Genomic DNA, 18,788 nt, shown 5'->3' with positions numbered 1-18,788 from the left:
TTTTTTTTTTTTTTTGCACCCTCAAAAACCATCATCAACAAAAATGTTTAACCGAATGAGGAGTCTTAAAAGAACGAACGCAGGGAAAGCGGAAAAGGCAAGAAAAACGACAGTACGGAAAAATGAAAAAGTTTTCTAGCTTATTAGTGTGTCTAACACTGGGGGGCACGCTGTCTGCCCTAAGGCAGGCGTGGAAATAAGAGAGGGAATTGAAAAGCCGCAAAGAGGCAAACACGTAAAAAAAAAAAAAATAATAACAAACGAGCGAACACATATATAAACGCACACATGTACATGTTCCATGTGCAGGGGCACAAAAAGGTGCCCTCCAAAATCTGTAGCGAGCAGGGGGGCGTGAACGAGTTGTATCCCCGAATAGTGTAATCGCTAATCTGATGCGCTGATGGGGCCCGCAGCAAGGTCACCAACCCCCATCCCCTCTTAAGTCACATTCTTGAGGCGCTTGGCCAGCATGACATAATCAATTTTGTCTTTATCCCTCAAGTTTAGCGATTTGAAAAACAATTTCATGTCCTCCTCCACCAACCTTTCATCGCTGTTCTTCAAAATAAATCTCATCTTCTCCTCATCAAGATAGCCACTTTTTTCTTTGTCGAAAAATTCAAACGAGGTGATTAGCTCGTCTACCGATAAGGGTTCTTCATAAACCTCAAGAAATATCCTCAAGAAGGTTTCAAAGTTTATGGGTTTTTTTTTTGTATTCATTAATTCGTTCTGTGCATATACATCACATATTCCTTTATTTTGAGCATTTGGGTTATTTTTTTTTTTGTCTTCATCTTTGAAATGGTTAAGCTTTGCGATTAGGTTTTTTATTCGATCGTGGCTTGGGGTAGCTTTTGCTGTGTTTTTCTGGCCGCTCGGTTGTTTCGCTACACTTGGCGTCCCTTTGTCTGCCTCTCCCTTATCGGTGGCCTCGGCCGCTTCTGGCTGCTGCTGTTCCTCCCCTGTTGCGTCTTCAAAATGTTTTTCCACGATCTCGTCCATGTCCTTCTCCGTTCTGGTTTGCCCGAGCAATCGCAAGAGCGTCTTAAATTCCTGCGGGGTAATTTTCCCATCCTTGTTGTTATCCACAAGGTTAAAATTTTTTTGCATCAATTGGAGTTTTTCCTGAGATATTGTGCCTTGCATTTTGCCTTTCTCCTCACATGTGGGTCGCCCTTCAGCAGGGGTGGGTGGGTAACAAAAGCAGGATTGTACAAGGGGGTACCTCGTAATGTACGTAAGTGTACATGTTGGTGCATACACGTGTATGTAACTTCTTAAAGTGCGCTCACGTGCAAAACTTCACCACCTGCTCCAACTAGCCAAAGAATGTCAACCTTCCGGGCGGAAGCGAAGGAGACCCAAAATAGTGATGAACGAGTAAGCACACATATCACACTTGTTAAAAATGCAGAAAAAAAAAAGAAAATCCTCCAACGTGCGCCTCGGTACAGTTAAGTTGACCAAACAGAATGTGCTGTAGTGCAGTAAATTTTTTTTTTTTTTTTTTTTTTCCTCTCGGAAGGGAAGTGAACTGGGACGTTGGTCCATCTGCGAGGAGTATCAGCAGGTGTCCATTCGTGTGTCACCCTTGCCCTGCTGCTCAACCAGGGAAGCGGTCAACGGAGGGGTAGGCCAAATGGAGATCCGCTAAATCGGGGGAAGCCTCCTTGGCTGCTGCCCGCTCTTTCCGTTTCTCATTAATCTTTCGAAGCAAGTCATCCGAAGGGTTCAAATATTGCTCCAATTTACTTACACATTTATTGAGGACAAATTTTTTTCCCGAAATCCCCACCTCGGGATAATTTGCCCACACAGCAAAGTGATGCAAAATTATAGCACACGAAACGGACACGTTCAGAGAACATGTGCCATTGCCATACTGAGGGATGTAAATGATTTTATCACAATAGCTTAGTGTTTCATCATTAATTCCGGTTCCTTCATTTCCAAATAAAAAGGCCGTATCTTTATTTACAAAAGGATGTCTCGTCACAGGTATAGCACTGTCTGTTATTTCGCACCCATACAATAGAATGTTATTTTGGAGCAGGTGGGTCTTCAGCTCCTTCATGCTGGAGAAATACGCTACGGTTATATATTTATATGTACCCATGTGGCCAAAAAAGGAGACTTCGTTTTTTTTTCTACTCACGACGAAAATTTTGCTGACCCCAAAGGCGACACAACTTCGTACAATGCTGCCGATGTTTTTCTTCTTCCCTATGTTGTAAATGGCCACGTACATTTGGGGGCATCCCGCGGGGTCTTCCCCGCTTACGGTGGCTTCCCCAGTTGAGGTAGCCATTTCGTTCTGCCGAAGGGGGTTCCCGTTCTAGTCCTACCCTTTGTAAAAACAGTGGACGGCTACTACAATGGCGGACTCTCTTTTCACCACACGGCTGTTACAAACTCCCAATCCCATTCGTAACATGGCGTTTCTGGCAAAACGTTTAAAGAAAATTTTGTTGGGGGCAGCAGCGTCACATTTACGTTTCTTCAACTTGGCCATGCAATTATTTATCGCATGGGCATTATAGGCTAGCAAGAACAAAAAGGAGAGGAATAATAAAAACAGCTAATTTTCCATCATGTGTGGGGTTTTTGGTGGATAGGGGGGGCCTCCTTTAAGAGTAGAAAAAAAAAAAAAAAATTAGCAGATTGGCATGGGTGCCCACTTAAATAAAAATTATACATAAATATATTTCACATACATTTTCCACATTTTGACATGCTCGTATTGTCATATTTATATTCATGTGCATTGTACACATGTTGGTTCCATGTGGGAGCGCAAAAAAAAAAAAAAAAAAGGGGGCGACATCTTCGCCGAGTGATTTTATCCCCTTCCATGCACATCGGTGGAACAGTTATAAATTTTCTTCTTTTCACTCACCGAAGCTGGTGGGGAGTTTTTCCCGAGTAAATGGACTTTTCTCTTTGGAGTCCCTCCGCTGGGCACCAACGCAACAGCGGTTCATCCGCAGAGAATGTTTTTCTTTTTTTAAGGGAATCAAAACGGTTGCTAGGCACACCGCCCGTTTCACACCTCTCCCTCTCTCTATGACCTAAAAGGAGGAGGCGCGGTGCTTTTCTCCATTTCGATACACCAAAAGTGTGCCCTCATATCCTTTTTTTTAAGGGAGCAAAAGGGAATTGTTAATTTCTCCTAGGGGTGAAATTCCGAATAGAGAATCGGCTATATCATCCCGCCGTTTTCACTTCCTTGTTTGAGACTACTTCCCCCTTTTTTGTGAAATGGTGAATGATTCCACCGTGGGGGGTGCTAGCACCCTGCCGAAACAACCCAAGTACATCCTGGGGCTAGAAGGGAGTGCAAACAAACTGGGGGTCAGCATTATAAATAGCGATTTTCAAATTCTGATGAACATGAGAAGAACATATGTCTCTGAAATTGGCTGCGGATTTATCCCGAGGCAAATTAATGCACACCACAAGTACTACATCATCGACATGATTAAAGACTGTCTCAACAAATTGAAGATAAAGATAACGGACATACATTTAATATGCTATACAAAAGGGCCAGGAATAGGCTCCGCCCTGTACATTGCCTACAACATAAGCAAATTTTTCTCCCTCCTATTCAACATTCCAGTGATAGGAGTCAACCACTGCATTGCTCACATCGAAATGGGTATTTTCATAACCAAGCTTTATCACCCCATCATTTTATACGTTAGTGGAAGTAACACACAGATCATTTACTTCAACGATCACAAGAAGACGTACGAAATTATTGGAGAGACTTTAGACATAGCCATTGGAAATGTCATCGACAGGTCCGCCAGGATTCTCAGAATTTCAAATTCTCCTTCTCCTGGGTATAATGTGGAAATCTTGGCTAGGAAAAAATATCTGCTAAATTTGGAGAAAAAAAAAAAAAAAAAAAAAAAAATGCATCAATGGTTGGGTCAACTACGGGGACAGAACAAACCAATGGAGACCCTTATGGTGGCCATGTTCCCGAGGGGGAACAGAGGGACAATACACCCCACCCACACAACGCTACAAACAGGTCCAAGACGCCCCATAAACCAATGAGGGAGGACCCGTGTGATTACACCGAACTGCTCTTCTTCCCCTACACCATAAAAGGGATGGACATCTCGTTCAGCGGGTACGACTACTACGTGAGTAAATATTTCTCCAAGTATTTAACCAAGCGAGGCAAAAAGGGGAAGAGCGACGACGGGGGGAAGACACCACCAGATGATGAAAACGCTCCCAAGAGGAAGATGCGGCACGACGGGGAAGAAGCCAATGAGGGGAAGAACAACCAGGGGGAAAAAACAGAAGCGGATGACGTCAATGGTGAGGAAGATGCCGATGGAGAGGGCGACACAAATGGTGCTGCTGAAAATGATGGCACACAACACTTTCCGAAACCCAACTTGAGCATTCACGCGGGCGTGCAGGGCAGCTCCTACTACGAAGAGAATGTCATCTGCAACATCGGCGGGAAGAAGAACTACGGGGAGGACGACCACTACGCGGAAGAGGAAGATGGTGCCATCGAGACGGAGAGCGATTTTTTTGACTCCAGTTCGGACGAAGGCACGGCGGGGAGCGACAAAGAGGGAGGGAATCTTTGCAATGCCCCTAAACAAGACAAACCACACAACGGCGCCAACCTGACGGACGAAGAGAAGAGGAAAATACAAATCTGTTACAGTCTGCAGCACCACATATTTAGCATGCTCATTGAAATCAGCGAACGAGCCATCGCCTTCACGAACAGCAAGGAGGTCATTATCGTGGGGGGAGTTGGCTGCAACGTTTTCCTACAAAACATGATGAAGAAAATGGCCAAACAGAAAAACATAAAAATTGGATTTATGGACCACAGCTACTGTGTGGACAACGGTGCCATGATTGCCTACACGGGGTACCTTGAATTCTTGAACACCAAAAATAAGGAAGTCTACAACTTTAATAATATAAGTATCCAACAGAGGTATCGGACAGACGACGTGCTCGTCACGTGGAGGTAGAGGGGATAGCCTTCTACGTATAAAAAAGGGGGCAAGGGGGGGGGAAGCAACCACATGTGTGAATGCACATCCAGTCCGTGTGTATCTGCCTTGTCGCGCACTCACCAATGCGTCAATTTTTTTTTTTAAAAAAAGGGGACAGCTTAAAAAAAACACAAACGTTGTGTGCAAAAAGTTGTAAAAAAAAAAAAATTAGTAATTATGGGAGGTATAAAATGTAAGGGGGAAATCCCCCCCTCTTCGTACCACACACAGTGGGAGTAAGCTGATGATACTTCGACTCACACTACGATATTAACAGCTCAACAGAAAGATCCTCCATGTAGGTGAGCAAGTTCTTTGAATGTGTGATCCACTTGTCTATGCTCTCCTTCATGAAGAAAATTTTTTCATCGTTGAGCACTCGTGGTTTCACCCACGTAATTTTAACTGACTTTTGAATTTCGTCAATTTGACACGTAATAATATTTTTGCTCTTAGCCGTGATGAGCATTTTCTCCACATCGTTCACATCCACTTTGCAGTGCTGTGCAATTTCTTCGAACGAAATGTCTGACCTTTGTTTTTTTTTTTTAAAAGCTAGATCCATGAGGGCTAGCAGGGTAATTTTCTTCAGCATATTTTTTTCATAATCTTTGAGAAGCGAATTTTTAATATTCGCCTCGTACGTCTGTACCACTTGGTTAAAGACTTCTATATTACCTTCATTGTAAACATATATTAGTTCATACAGCCAGTTGGTCTGTTCATTATTTTTTAAACATACATTGATGAGTGGCAGCTGGATGATTTCCCCTATGTTATACACGTCTTCACTTATTATCGAGTGCATGCAGATATGTGTACCTATATCGATTTTCTCTGCCTCGTCCAAATCATTCAAGGGAGTATACGCTAAGTACAGCAGGGCATACTTAACGAACAAGTCCGATTTACTTAACACTTTATAATAGTTCATAATGGCAAAGTTATAAAACTTATGTGCTACTACATTCAATCCAATTACCCCTTGCAGCAGATTCTTTGTACTCTCAATTTCATTTTCGCAGCTTTTAAAATCGCCTAATTCAATATATTTCAGTATCAGGATACATCTATATATGATAATGGCGTCCTTGTCATTTTCCAGGTGCTGTTCAGATTCCTTCAAGTAGCAGATGGTCCAATTTGCATCAAACTTGGCCGTCACGATGTAAAGCAACTCTGCGTATATCGTCTTCTTTAGTTTGCTTATTAGGGGAGACAGGTACGTATAGAAAAGTCTAAACTTGTCCTTCACTTGCACATTCTTATTGTTAATAAATTTTTGTACTTCCAATGTCAATTCGTGGTGGAACTTTTTCTCTTTGTAATTTTTCATGTCGTTAAAATTTATAAAGTCATATTTACCTTGCAATTCCCCAATCAACGCATGCTCGTTTTCGCTCAGCAGCCCGCTGATTTCCTCCGCCGTCGTCGCCATCGTGTTCAGAGGGGTTCAACAGGAGCCAAAAAAAAAAAAAATGAAGTCACCCGAATGGAGGAGGGGCTTCCAAAATGGATGCCAAAATGCACGTCCAAAAAAAATGGGCACCCCAAAAGATGTGGCGTTTCCTTTCCTGTGTACCACTCAACCCCTCCGCAAGCTCACTCGCACGCAGAGTATATAACACAGGTAAGCAAGTACAATATGCTGCTTCCCTACAATGGGGGGGAGTATGTCATCCGGGGGGACCACTACAAATGAGACTTCACGTGAAGCAGCCCGCACTATACAATCCACGCAATAACGTTCTCCCAAAAAAAGGGCAAGAGGGAAGCTGCAGATGAGGCAACAGGTGAAGTATATTAAGGAAACAAAAATTTAAGCAAATGCGTTACAAAACGTGTACGCAACAAATATAAAATAAAATAAGGAAACAAAAAAAGAAGGAAGGCACTTACGCACAAAGTGGGGCAATGTAAGTGTGTTTTTTTTTTTTTTTTTCCCACCACCCCCCTTTTTTTTTTTTCTTACATAATTAAAAGTGTCGATTGAATACCAATTTTTTTAAGAAAGGGAAAAAGAATAAATTGTTTTGCACTTCCAGCAATTCGTGACAACGGAACCAGGGGCACGGCGAGAAAAAGCCAATCCCGCAGATCTTCACAAATATATTTCTTAAACCTTATGTGCTGCTGAAGTGTGGATCGAAATTCTGACGCACCAACAGGAAGGAGTAGCCGCTTTAGGCATAAGGTTGGAGAAAGAGGATGAGAAAAAAAAAAAAAAAAAAAACGTAGCAATTTTATAGTGTAGCATTATCCCAATGTGTGACCCTTGGTGAACACTGCCATCGACTTGCCATCTGAGGAGGCTACCAAAAAAGGACTTTACATGAATGCCTCGGCTATATGATCACCTCACCATCCTAAAGGCGCACCTTCTTCCTTTCCATGGGGGCTTCACACAATGGAAATCAAATGGGTGACACACAGCGCTATGCTCGTCTCGGTAAAAATGACGCCCATGCGGGAACTCCCTACACGTTTATGTCACAAGTGTACACCCTATTATGTGCGCAAAAAGGTGTAACGGACTGAAAAACGGAAAGGAATAAAGACATACCATTTAACAATTCAGCGGTTGGGGGTGAAATAAAATGTATGTCACTGGGAAAAAACCATCAGATTAGGCCCTATAAAAGGCCACTTGCCACCCAGGCATCCTGCTCCTGACGTACCCCTTCGCGTCAAATAACCATCCCACAGTGTTCCCCTGCCGCTTGCTAACACCACTGCTGTGACAAAAAGGTTACCCCTTTCGTGAAAGGGCCCGACAAAAAAAGCGCATCATGTTATGAGCCAACTTGGTGAAAGTTTCATTTACATCATGTACCAAATTGCAGGAAAGTCCATTTGGTACGCAAATAAAAAAAAAAAAATGGTAAAATGTGGTTTTTCCCTGAGACTCATTTTACCACTCCATGCTCATGTTCCTTTCTGTTCCGCCATATGCCAAACTCTCTGTGACAACACCCCAGGTGTTGACTTCACACATATAACTTCAAAAAAAAAAAAAAAAAATGGCAAAGGAGTAGACAATTCAGTTGATCAAGTGGGTCATTATTTTTTCCTCATTAAAAATGGCCTCTCTTTTTTGCGTGAATAATTATGCAAAATTTAAAGCGTCATATGGTGAAGTCCCCATTTTGTTCGTGTTACCAAAAGGTTTCTTTTTTCCCTCAGTGCGGTAAATGGAAAGGGAGGCCATTTTACCAATGGGTGGTGGGGTCTCCCTCAAGAGGAGCAAAAAGCAGATTGAGTCTCTACAGTATTCTTTGAAGAAAAACATAAGAAGTATGTTGTGCAGCATGCAAATTAAGAAAAAAAGAATTCCATTTTGCCACAGCACACAGTTCAGCATTCCTTGTTATGCAGATCGTTTTGCAGCAATTTTGCGTCGACATGCACTTGGTGAAGAATTTTTCTCCCAACCTTTTATTTTCTTACTTATCCTTTATCCACCTGAACACCTCGTGAGCCATATTCGTGTATTCATTCATTTAAACATTTGACCGCTACTCTTTTTGATACCACTTGTATGACTCGTGCTGTGATTGGTAGCATGCGAGGGTGGCTAAGACGGCTTGCACAGACGCAGAGACATACAGCTCAACCGGTTGGCATTCGTAACGCGGTATAACACATTCAATTTTGCCCGCAACATTGCCACGCCTACCCTCCTGCAGAGAACGAAGAGTTAACGAACCGAGTGCACTATTTCTTCCCTACCGACGATGTGCTAGACCAGACCCTCTACCATTTGTGTAAGTTCATACCGAGCGATACGGACATTCTAGACGAAGATAAGCATACGGGAAGCACGTACAACGCGACGCTCATTTCACGATTCGAAAGTTCTGACACAGATAGCTGGGGTGATAAAATCAGAGGGGACGACGACATTGAGTTAGAGGAACCCCGTGCTGGACGAAATGAATTGCCCACCTGGAACCCCAACTTGGGAATAAACAAAAGGGGAACACATTCCTGCGTCGAATGGAAAGGGTTCGTTAACGAAGCGAACGGATATGCAGTCGTTAAAATACTTAACCCTTTCTCCTCCCAGGAGTACAGCACTTACGCGAACAGACTCGTGTACTTCCTATTTCAGAGAACGAACTGTCTGGGCGTGGAAGCTTTTATAAGGAGTCACAATTTTGTTCGGACGCGCATTCCGCTCTACATGAAGTGCAAAAATAAGCTGTGCGTTAGGTTGTCTCACATGGACGCTTCAAATGATTTGTATGCTTAGTATTTCGGGAAGGTGTGGTGACTTAATATGCGGGTAAGGGATTTAATGTATGCATGGGACGAACTGTAACTGCTGCAGCGTGCGTGAGTGCACAGCGAGCTTATCCTATTGGCATATTTTGTGCAAAAGTGATCAAGAAGCTGCGCCACTATGATGAATTCTTACATGCGAGTATATAAATATATATATGTGCACCCTGCTTCTATTGTGCTTCCCCGCAGCAGTGGTATTTTTTTCCAAGGGTCAAATATTCAAAAATGGCACGATATGAGGTACACAACGTTCCTTTCTGTTTACCCCGTTATTTAACATATAGCAGAACGTTATGCATTGTTGCTGCGTTTTTTCCCGCTATTATAGCCATGCACACATGGGGAGTGAAAAAAGGAAAAGCAAAACAGCTAGCCATTTTGTGTGCAGATTAAAAAAAAAAAAAAAAAAAACACGCACACAAAACAGCTGGGTGTAGGAATTTCCCCCTAATTTACATCCTCGTATGACAAATAATTATGACCGTTCAGGTCAAATTCTCTTTTTTTTTTTTTTTTTTTGTGTGCAAAAGACAACCAATGGTCAAATATCGTTTACGTGTGTTCGCCAATTAAATGCCGATAGCCGGGGCTTAATTTCTGTGACAAGAACAGGTTGCAATTTTCGCTTAAGCGTTTTTAATTACGCAGAGAGGAAGCAACTATAATGGCCGCTTTGCACGTAAAGTGGTTGCATTTAAACGTATTTAACAAGTTGCATGTCAATTTTCACATATGAACGCGTTCTGTGTTACCGCTCTGATTGGCGATTTTGACAAGAGCCGCACAAATTATTTTACTCCTTTCGTTGGAATGTTCTGCGTTGGAAGGTTACCCCTTCGATATGTACATACAACATTTATGCCATACTTGGCGTCCACTGCTTTGCGCGCAGAGGGCTTCCTCATGTGGAGTAGTCCCCTTAGAACGGACAAAACGGGGAAGGACATCGGTCCTGGGTGATTAATCACGCCGATTTCGCAGAAAGGAATAGGAAAAACTGTGAACTGTATGCCAAAAGTACAACCTTTATAAGAAAAAACTGGCATACTGTCTGCATGCCCTTAAGGGTACCTTCTTCATATGCATACAAATGAACACTGCATCACATCATATATGTGTTTTTTTTTTTTTTTTCCTTGTTGAATCCTATATCCATTCCTTCTATTTCACCACGTGGTGTTGACTGCAGCCTGATGGAGCTACCAAGCTTGTTCAAGTAGCGTGGTAAAAATGCCTACATATAATATAGCATATTATATAATAAGCATATACATGCAGACAGGCATATTATAAAGCCCTCTAAATGCATAACCAGCCTACATACATAAAGCATATACATGCCATATATATGTAACTAGCTAGGGGAGGCGCTAATTCCGTGTACACTTGAGTTCGTTCTTGTCAATCACAGCACCCCCGCAGCTAACTGTTTACGTACAAAAAAAAAAAATTAAAAGCGTTTTTGCCAAATGCATTTGCCGTTTATGCGGAGTGGGCAGTGGATTTTAATCTGTGTTGGCGCAAAATGCCCTGTGATGCGTTTTGAAAAATTTCGGCGTGCGGCATATTCAGTCTATAAATATTATAAGTACATATGCGCATGGTATATATTCGCAATATGCACGTAAATATATACATGTCATGCCACGTATGATATGTACATGTTTTCACGTTTGCAAGGTGGGAAAAAAAAAAAAGCACAATACATTTTTTTTTTGTTTGTTTACCTCTTACATACTGCGAGAGGAATTTAAAATGAATGGATGAACATTTTTTTTGTACTTTTCCGCGCGCGCAGAAAAATATTGCAAAGCGAACGTACTGCCAAAATATGGTAAATAATTATACGCAATATTTCAACGCAGCCGTTTTTATTATATGATGTATTTTTATTTACATAAATGTTTTTTTTTTTTGCAGTTTTTATATGAAGTTTTCATTTGTAGTTTTTATTTTATTTTAATTTTATGCGTTTTTTGTTTTTTTTACTTTTCAACTTACTGTTATATATTTTCCTTTCAATTCCCTTTTTTTATCTTTTTTTTTTTTTTATATTTGTGCCAACTTTTTTGCGCATCGAACTCATTTTAAGCAGATTTATGAAAGTTTTAACCTTTTCGTCATTTTTGTTTTGTTTTTTCATATGCCACATTATATTTGTATGTACGTATTTATATATAAAGGGAAGCAGAAAACAAATGCATGATTGAACGGATAAAGTGAATTTTTCTTTTTCTTCCCATATCTTGTTTTTAATTTTATCTTTGCCCCCTTTTACTGCGTATCACTATATTTATACTTATATATTTACATGTACGCCTGTACGCATTTTTTTTTTTTTTTTTGTTCCCAACTATAGCAAGCGCGCGCAACTGGCGTAACTTCAACCACAAGTTTACCTGTGCGTGCCGCGTTCCTTGCCCCCAAAAAGCTGAAGCGCATCGGGAAGGAAAAAAAGAAAACAACACCCATTACCATTTCCTGTTACGCCTAAAAGCCCCTTAAACCATCGCTGCAATAGAGTTGCAATAAACTCGAAAGCGTAATGCAAAAAGGGGAGACGAAAAATACTAAAAAAGAAAAAAAAAGAACATCATTGTAGCCACTAGCGTGGGACATCTCCTTTACATATTACGTAGCAATTGTGTTCCCAGCGGACGCGCACCCCTGTGCCGGTACGCCTTTTAATATAAATATATTTTCCATGTAATTAATTAAAGCAATAAAATGTACAATTTAGTAAAACAACAAAAGGTACAATTAATTAATGCGCCATTACTTTCCTCCCTACTGTCAGTGTTGTGCTGCATTTCCGTGTAGTGACTGCGGCCCATACGTCTGACATAGTTTTGCATTTGTATGCCATCCTTATTATTTTATTATTTATATATATATTTTTTTTGTTTCCGCCCCTATTGGCGTGTCTATTTGTTAGCCTGGTTGTCGCACTTACGGTTAGCAGCACAACCTCCACAGTTGCTTGAACACACACGTTTTCCTTGCAACAGTTGAGTCTGCTCGTCCAAGCGTCAGCGTATCCGCAAACCCCAACTTGGCTTAAGCGCGTTAAGGCAATTGATAAAGGACCCTGGTGTCACGGTGGCCTGGTAACGCAACATATATTTCAAAGAGCTCACAACGCTTCGAGTTTTTAATTGAAATTAAAAATCCATATCGAAGTAGGCACGTTTCAAAGATAGCTCATGTGTGACCCTGCCGCACTTGTGTCAGCACTGTATGCCACACGGTACATGTACCTATCATATGTGCAAATTAATTCATACCACGAAGAGGTTAGCTCGCCTCATAACACATAATCATACCAAGGGGGCTTACAATCAACGTCGCGTCTTCCCGCACGCGTGCACAAGCTTTTGTATATAGTCACATTGGAAGAGGATCCAATTTAGTCTGCCCATCCGATTAGTTGGCTATAGAAGAGTGCAACTGGACGCAACAGGAAACTTTAAAAAAAAAAAAAAAAAAAAAAGGTGAACAAAAAAAGGGAGCCAGCGGGAAATTGAAAAGGAGGCAGAAAGAAGACCTTTGTGTTGTTGTCTCTCTCTCCTTTGTTAATTAATACACATCCCCCCGTACAAATTGTTAATATAAAAGGCACAAATTGTAACGAAGTACATCAGCGTTGTAAACCGGATTACGTAGTTACGAAGTTGCTGTAATTATTTTAGGGCACCCATAATTAATATTCAACAAAATCGAAAAGACAAAATTGGTGTTTTTCCAAAAAAAAAAAAAAAAAATATAAATAAAGAATTGATACTTTTTTCTGGGGGTCAAGCAAGACACACGGCAAGGCACCCTTTTACCATTTTGGAAGCTTACAACAATATGTACAATCTTGTCTAAATATATACATATTTAAGAGAGCCGAAAAGTGGAAAAAAAAAAAAAAAAAAAAAAAAAGAATAATTCAGTCCCCTGTGGTGCCCTTTGCTATGCCACCACCCCCACGTGGTGTGTGCATATGTACATGAATAGATGTATGCCTCCCGTGGCGTCCCTTTGTAGTGTGGGTTATCCAAGTAAAATTTGGTTCATGCTTCTTAACAAGGTTGTTGTCTCAATTTGTTTTAATTGATAAAGGGAAAAAAAAGGTGTGTACTGAGAAATTGATCGTCTGAACAGCTAGCTAAAAAGTTAGATCCTACCTGTAGCCTCCTACCATTTTTTGTGCTTGTTTTATGTTAATCTGCTAACGCATGTACTGTCGAGTATCTGTTGGGGACGAGACAAAGTGTGGGTTTCCACCTTTGCTCATAAAACAGGCGTACCTTAGCATGTTTGTACGTTCCCTACGTTCGTACTGTCACTTGCTAAAAAGTGTACGCCTGTGTGTATTCATATATTAATATATATATATATTTATATGTTATCCCCCCCTCAACATGTACATACCAATATAGGTGCCAGCACGTAGTGGCCAAATCACCAAGCAAGCTCCCTCGCCCACCACGGTCCCAATTGTGTCTAGACAGGTGCGCCCCAACCGCAGATACACATATGTCCCATAGTTACTATTGACAAGTGTGCGGGAGAAAAAAAAAAAAACAAAAGAGCGAACATATTTTGGCTACTCTTTTGTAACAGCTCGAAGGATTTGACCGTAAATGCGCAGGAGCTTTATTTTGTGTGCTTGGACATATATAAGAAGCATTTCCGTTCCCCTAGCTTGTATGGAAAAAGGGGACCATTTTTTTTTTTGGCAACGGGATTGCATTATATACACAGTCGCATATTCGTGTCCAGAGGTTCTTCACAGAAGAACGTATAGGATGTGCTGAGCCCTGAGCTGCTATACCGTTTGGTCACTCGCCCAATTAACCAAAACGAGCACAAGAATAGCACTACCTCAGTAGGACCACACCAGGCGTATACCTATACCTGTACCTAATCGAATTGCGCGTCGTTGGAAGGGTTACCTTTTTTTTGAAGCAACGGAGGTGCAGAACATACGTAGGGGCATTTCAAAGGGGCAAAAAGGGCTTTCACAAAAGAGGTTCTTCAAAGCGGATCGCCAAAACTGCCTTATCGCTCACTGCCCCAAAACACAATTAAACGGAACATCACACAAGGTTGCACTGTGAGAATAGCAACAGCGAGGGGACTCAAGCTTCAGCCACTGCTCCCCTGTATATCTGTTCTTACAGTAAATTTATGTACCCTGTGGTGGGGAAATACAAACCGGGGATCTAACCATGCGCAAGGCAGAGTAGCACATCTATTTCCTGTTAGCTACATATGCGTCGCTGTTGTGATGATCCTTCCATTGAGGTTACTTAGACCGAATTGGTAATAAAAAAAAAAAAAAAAAAAAAAGATACACGTGAAAGACCGTCCGTTGTACTAAGGAGAAAGTTCCTCCCTGCGTCTTCTTTGCACGATTGCCCAATCACATCACCACAATCGATTAAATGGTACACTCCAAGTGAAAATCACCCCGCAGAGGCATACTTTCGAGTCAAACACGTGAATCACACCCATTGTGCCCTTTCCTTAACCATCCTCCCCTCACACCGTTGCATGAAGAAAAAGAAAAAAACAGTGTACACCTTCGACTCTGTGTATCCACGCTACTTATTACCATCATATCACTTGTGGTCACCGAGAAAAAAAAAAAAAAATGTTCTGTTGCATCCATTAAAAGCCTCTTTCCCGCGCATATGCCCACGTACAGATTCTCCCATTAGACGTACCCTAACGGACAATGGAGAACAACGAAAGTAACCACACCAGTTACTACCAAAGCGTAACGTCGAACAGCAACACGATTAACATTTTTTATGAAGATTTAAAGCAAGAGCAAAATAAGAGTGACAAACTAAAATCACATGAGTGGAAAAATGACAAGCATGTAAGTGGAAAGAGGTCCAAAAAAGGATACCATTCGAATCTTGGGTTCTTTCACCATAAAAGGAATAAAGCTGGTGAAAAGGAAAACAGGCAATTTATAGAAAATGAAAAAATTGGTAATAACTACTCCCAACGGGACTTAAAAAAAAAAGGTAACCTTCTTCTACAGAGTGCAAAAGGTTGTGCAGACAAGTCCAAGGAGAACTTGCTCATAGGTGCATCGCTGGGAGGCATCAACACAGATGGTAATAACAAATTGGGGCATCATGTGCGAAGCTCCAATGGAAATGTTGGGCCCACTATTCAGGGGTTTGCCCTTAACGTTGGGAATGTGAACCCCACGAAGCAGGCGCACAACCAGGGTGGTTATGGCAAAGGTGATAAGCGGGCCCTCCACGAGAGCAATCATAACAACAATAGCGGCCATGTGGAGGCAGTGAGACTCACCAAAGAATTGCTCGACGATCTGAATAAGAGAAACAAAATTCTCGGTGACGACAGTGAAGAAGATGGGGACCATGACAACCAGAACTTCCTCATCTATGTGAAGAAAAGGATTGAGCAGAAGAAGGAGGAGGAGAAGCGTGAGAAAAGGGCTGAGAGGAGTGGAAGGGTAGGCAGGAAGGCAGGTAGGAAGACAGGCGGGAAGATAATCGGCAGAGTGAGCAGGAAGATAGTAGGTGGCCAGGCAGGCGGTCAGCGGGAGGGGGACTACCTTGGCGCCCCCGACAGCATCCCTTCAGGTTTCCCCCAAAGTGCAGATCATGTCAAAGACCCAAGTGGTACCCGCGTGGATGAAATTATGGGAGGAAACGACACAGAAGGGAACCCAAAAGAGGACTTGGAAACTCCCCCAAACGGGTGCGCCAATGGATGCGCGAAGGGAGTGGCTCCTCGAAGTGACAACTACAATGATGATACCAAGGGGACGAGTAACGGCAACGGAGAAAATTATAATCAGATAGAAACATACAAAACTATGGACGACAGTAGCTCCCTCTTTAGTGATGAATCGACCAAGGTGTATGTCAATAGGAAGAATAACGTTCAATTTAATATGTGTGAAAATCCTTGTGATATGTGGTATGGGTTGAGAAAGAGGAATGGCAAGCGCATTTTTATTAGCAGTCAGGGTGTGAATGGTAAAAAGAATAAAAACAAGGGGGGAAATGCTAGGAGTGGTAAAACGAGGAGTGCAACTGGTAGAAGTGGTCACGTTTGGAATGCCAATGGGAGAAGCGACATGGTCAGGAATTCCAAAAAGAGTGGCACTGGCATTGACAATGACATTATCAATGGCATTATGAGTGGCAATGGAAACAACACGAATGTGAAGGTCAAGTCCAAGAACGTAGAAAGGTACTACATAAGCAAGAAGAAGGGAAGAAGCAGCAGTTTGGCCAAGCTAAGTCGAGACAAACCTAAAGGAAAAAAGAGCTCCAAGGGCAATATCAGATATGTTAAGTACAGTGCAGAGTGGAGCTCCAGTTACTACTCCAACGTAATAAACAGCAATGATGGAAACCTCTCCGATAATACCATTGCGACGATGCACATTGATGGCAATTGCAAATATAATGAGGAGAGCAACGAGTATAGAAGTAGCAAAGGGAATAATCACATGTATAATTCCGCCACTTATAGCGGTAACAGTAAAAAAGGACATGGGAAAAATGGACAAAACAATATTTTGCAGTTCAATAAAATGGGCGGTGGAAACAATTTTATCATTTCGCGTAATGACCATCATCAGCTAGCTAAAAAGTCTTCAAAAAAAAAAAGTAAAAAAAATATTATGACCTGGTCAGGTAGAAATAAAAATTATGAGAACAAACACAGAGTGCATTTTGCTCCGATGAAAGGTTCTAACAAGAACATTTACTACGACAACGGGGCCTCCAAAAATAGGATTAGAGTGGGATCCCTGGGGTATTTGAGCGACGGTGGTGGCAAAGGTGCATCACATACAACAGCAGCTGTGACTGCTGCGATAGATGCGGAAGCTTCTTCCGTCGCTGCACCCAACACTGGTGATGAACTCGACTGGGATGATCACATCGACGGAGCTAATAACAACGCGGAGGCAGATGTAGCCCCAACAGGTCACGAGCCAAACGCGGGAGCAAACAGTAGCATGGAGAGTAATGATGATAGCGCTGAGGGGGATGTTAAGTACCCCAGCGAAGACAACGCACATGTTTGCGATCCAACGAACAGCGACAGTAACCATTTAAAAACTTACTCATTTTCAATGCACAACGGGCTGATGAAGAGGAAGGAGAATATCTCTCGTGACGCCAGCGTAACAGCAGATTATAAAGGTACCACACCAAATGGTAGTATCCCTTCTTTCCCCTGCGCTGCCCCCATACGACAGGACAATAACGAAAATATTGCACCTACTTATGAAAAAAATTATTTCAAGTCATCCTGTGTGAATCACGGAAGCGAATTTCGCGCTGAGGTCAAACCCGGTGTGGACAATGCGTGTGGTGCAAACCAACATAAGGGAGTTGTGGTGCACGGGTCATATCATCAGAGCGGTAAAAATGGAGGCAAAAGAATGAATACACATAAGACGCACAAAATAAATAACTACAGCAACCACAGTTACAATGTTGGTAGCTCGTCATACAACCGCGCATTGGGCAATAAGGACAATGAGGGGAACTACGTGGCTCATGCGTTACCTCCTGATGGTGCCGCTGTACCAACGGCTCGCATTGAAACAAGTGAGTACTACGCTAGGAACAAGGGGAAGGATTATGTTGGTGCACCCAACTTTTACTACCAGCATGGTGGAAAGAACGGGGGGTCCAGTTACCACAGCCATGCGAACAGCAACAAACCATTTGACATTATTAAGGACGAGACACTTATCGTGGCGGAGAGCAGAGATAAAATAATTTCCCCCGACATAGCCTACACGGGCGAGCAAAACAGAAAGTACAAAAATTACTACTACAACAATGCCAAGTTTGACTTGTCTTATGAAATTGAAGACGACGTACGGAAGCGGAAGAAAAAAAAGTGGACCGCCAACAGCAGTGGCAGCAATGGAAATGCAAACGCAAACAGCAGTCATGGTGGCGCCCCCTTTGCCAGCAAGTCAGCCTTTAAGACCGCCAGGGAAAGGGTGCAGTCCATATTGGCCAAGCGGAGGGGCGTGGACTTCTGAGCCAACCCAAAAGGGCAGAGGCCGAGTGGGAATTTTTCTTAATCACATTTATCATGTTGCAGTGTGTCCACTCCTTCCACTTTGTTCAATTTTTCCATTTTTTCATTCATTCCATTTTATTAATTTTTTTGTGAAAGACGGTCCCACAAGTGTGAATCCATTCGAGGAAATTTGGCCTCCCCCCGAGCGGGCGTATGCGGAGTACCCATATTCTTGTGTCTCCCTCCGGAGCGCAAGTGTTCGAACTGCGCGCGGCGGTTGCCAGGTCCATGGGCTCTCCTATCTGCGCCTTCTGCGTGCTCACCTTGGATACCCATTTGTAGCGCCATTTGTATATGCATGCGTGTGACATTTTTACATGACCATTTTGCGTCCTCTCTTTTTAACCCTCTCCTTTTGCCCCTTTTTTT

General features: G+C 42.3%; 6 protein-coding genes across 6 annotated transcripts; 3 read left to right on the top strand and 3 right to left on the bottom strand.

Moving 5' to 3' along the window:
- Positions 1 to 441: 441 nt before the first annotated feature.
- Positions 442 to 1,152, bottom strand: AK88_03685 (uncharacterized protein; the record flags this gene model as incomplete). Its single annotated transcript, XM_012481295.1, has 1 exon — positions 442 to 1,152. The coding sequence occupies one exon, from the start codon at positions 1,150 to 1,152 to the stop codon at positions 442 to 444; it is 711 nt and encodes a 236-aa protein (XP_012336718.1).
- Positions 1,153 to 1,609: 457 nt separating this feature from the next.
- AK88_03684 (uncharacterized protein) lies at positions 1,610 to 2,314 on the bottom strand (the record flags this gene model as incomplete). Its single annotated transcript, XM_012481294.1, has 1 exon — positions 1,610 to 2,314. The coding sequence occupies one exon, from the start codon at positions 2,312 to 2,314 to the stop codon at positions 1,610 to 1,612; it is 705 nt and encodes a 234-aa protein (XP_012336717.1).
- A 950-nt stretch (positions 2,315 to 3,264) lies between these two features.
- AK88_03683 (uncharacterized protein) lies at positions 3,265 to 5,021 on the top strand (the record flags this gene model as incomplete). The annotated part of the gene is made up of 2 exons (XM_012481293.1): positions 3,265 to 3,851; positions 4,046 to 5,021. The coding sequence occupies 2 exons, from the start codon at positions 3,265 to 3,267 to the stop codon at positions 5,019 to 5,021; spliced, it is 1,563 nt and encodes a 520-aa protein (XP_012336716.1).
- Positions 5,022 to 5,307: 286 nt separating this feature from the next.
- On the bottom strand, positions 5,308 to 6,483 carry AK88_03682 (uncharacterized protein; the record flags this gene model as incomplete). The annotated part of the gene is made up of 1 exon (XM_012481292.1): positions 5,308 to 6,483. The coding sequence occupies one exon, from the start codon at positions 6,481 to 6,483 to the stop codon at positions 5,308 to 5,310; it is 1,176 nt and encodes a 391-aa protein (XP_012336715.1).
- A 1,753-nt stretch (positions 6,484 to 8,236) lies between these two features.
- AK88_03681 (uncharacterized protein) lies at positions 8,237 to 9,297 on the top strand (the record flags this gene model as incomplete). The annotated part of the gene is made up of 2 exons (XM_012481291.1): positions 8,237 to 8,339; positions 8,732 to 9,297. The coding sequence occupies 2 exons, from the start codon at positions 8,237 to 8,239 to the stop codon at positions 9,295 to 9,297; spliced, it is 669 nt and encodes a 222-aa protein (XP_012336714.1).
- A 5,757-nt stretch (positions 9,298 to 15,054) lies between these two features.
- AK88_03680 (uncharacterized protein) lies at positions 15,055 to 18,378 on the top strand (the record flags this gene model as incomplete). The annotated part of the gene is made up of 1 exon (XM_012481290.1): positions 15,055 to 18,378. The coding sequence occupies one exon, from the start codon at positions 15,055 to 15,057 to the stop codon at positions 18,376 to 18,378; it is 3,324 nt and encodes a 1,107-aa protein (XP_012336713.1).
- Positions 18,379 to 18,788: the final 410 nt, after the last annotated feature.

Source organism: Plasmodium fragile (genome assembly GCF_000956335.1).
Source record: "Plasmodium fragile strain nilgiri unplaced genomic scaffold supercont1.44, whole genome shotgun sequence".
NCBI classification, from domain to species: domain Eukaryota; phylum Apicomplexa; class Aconoidasida; order Haemosporida; family Plasmodiidae; genus Plasmodium; species Plasmodium fragile.
This window is presented reverse-complemented; position numbering and strand designations above follow the sequence as displayed.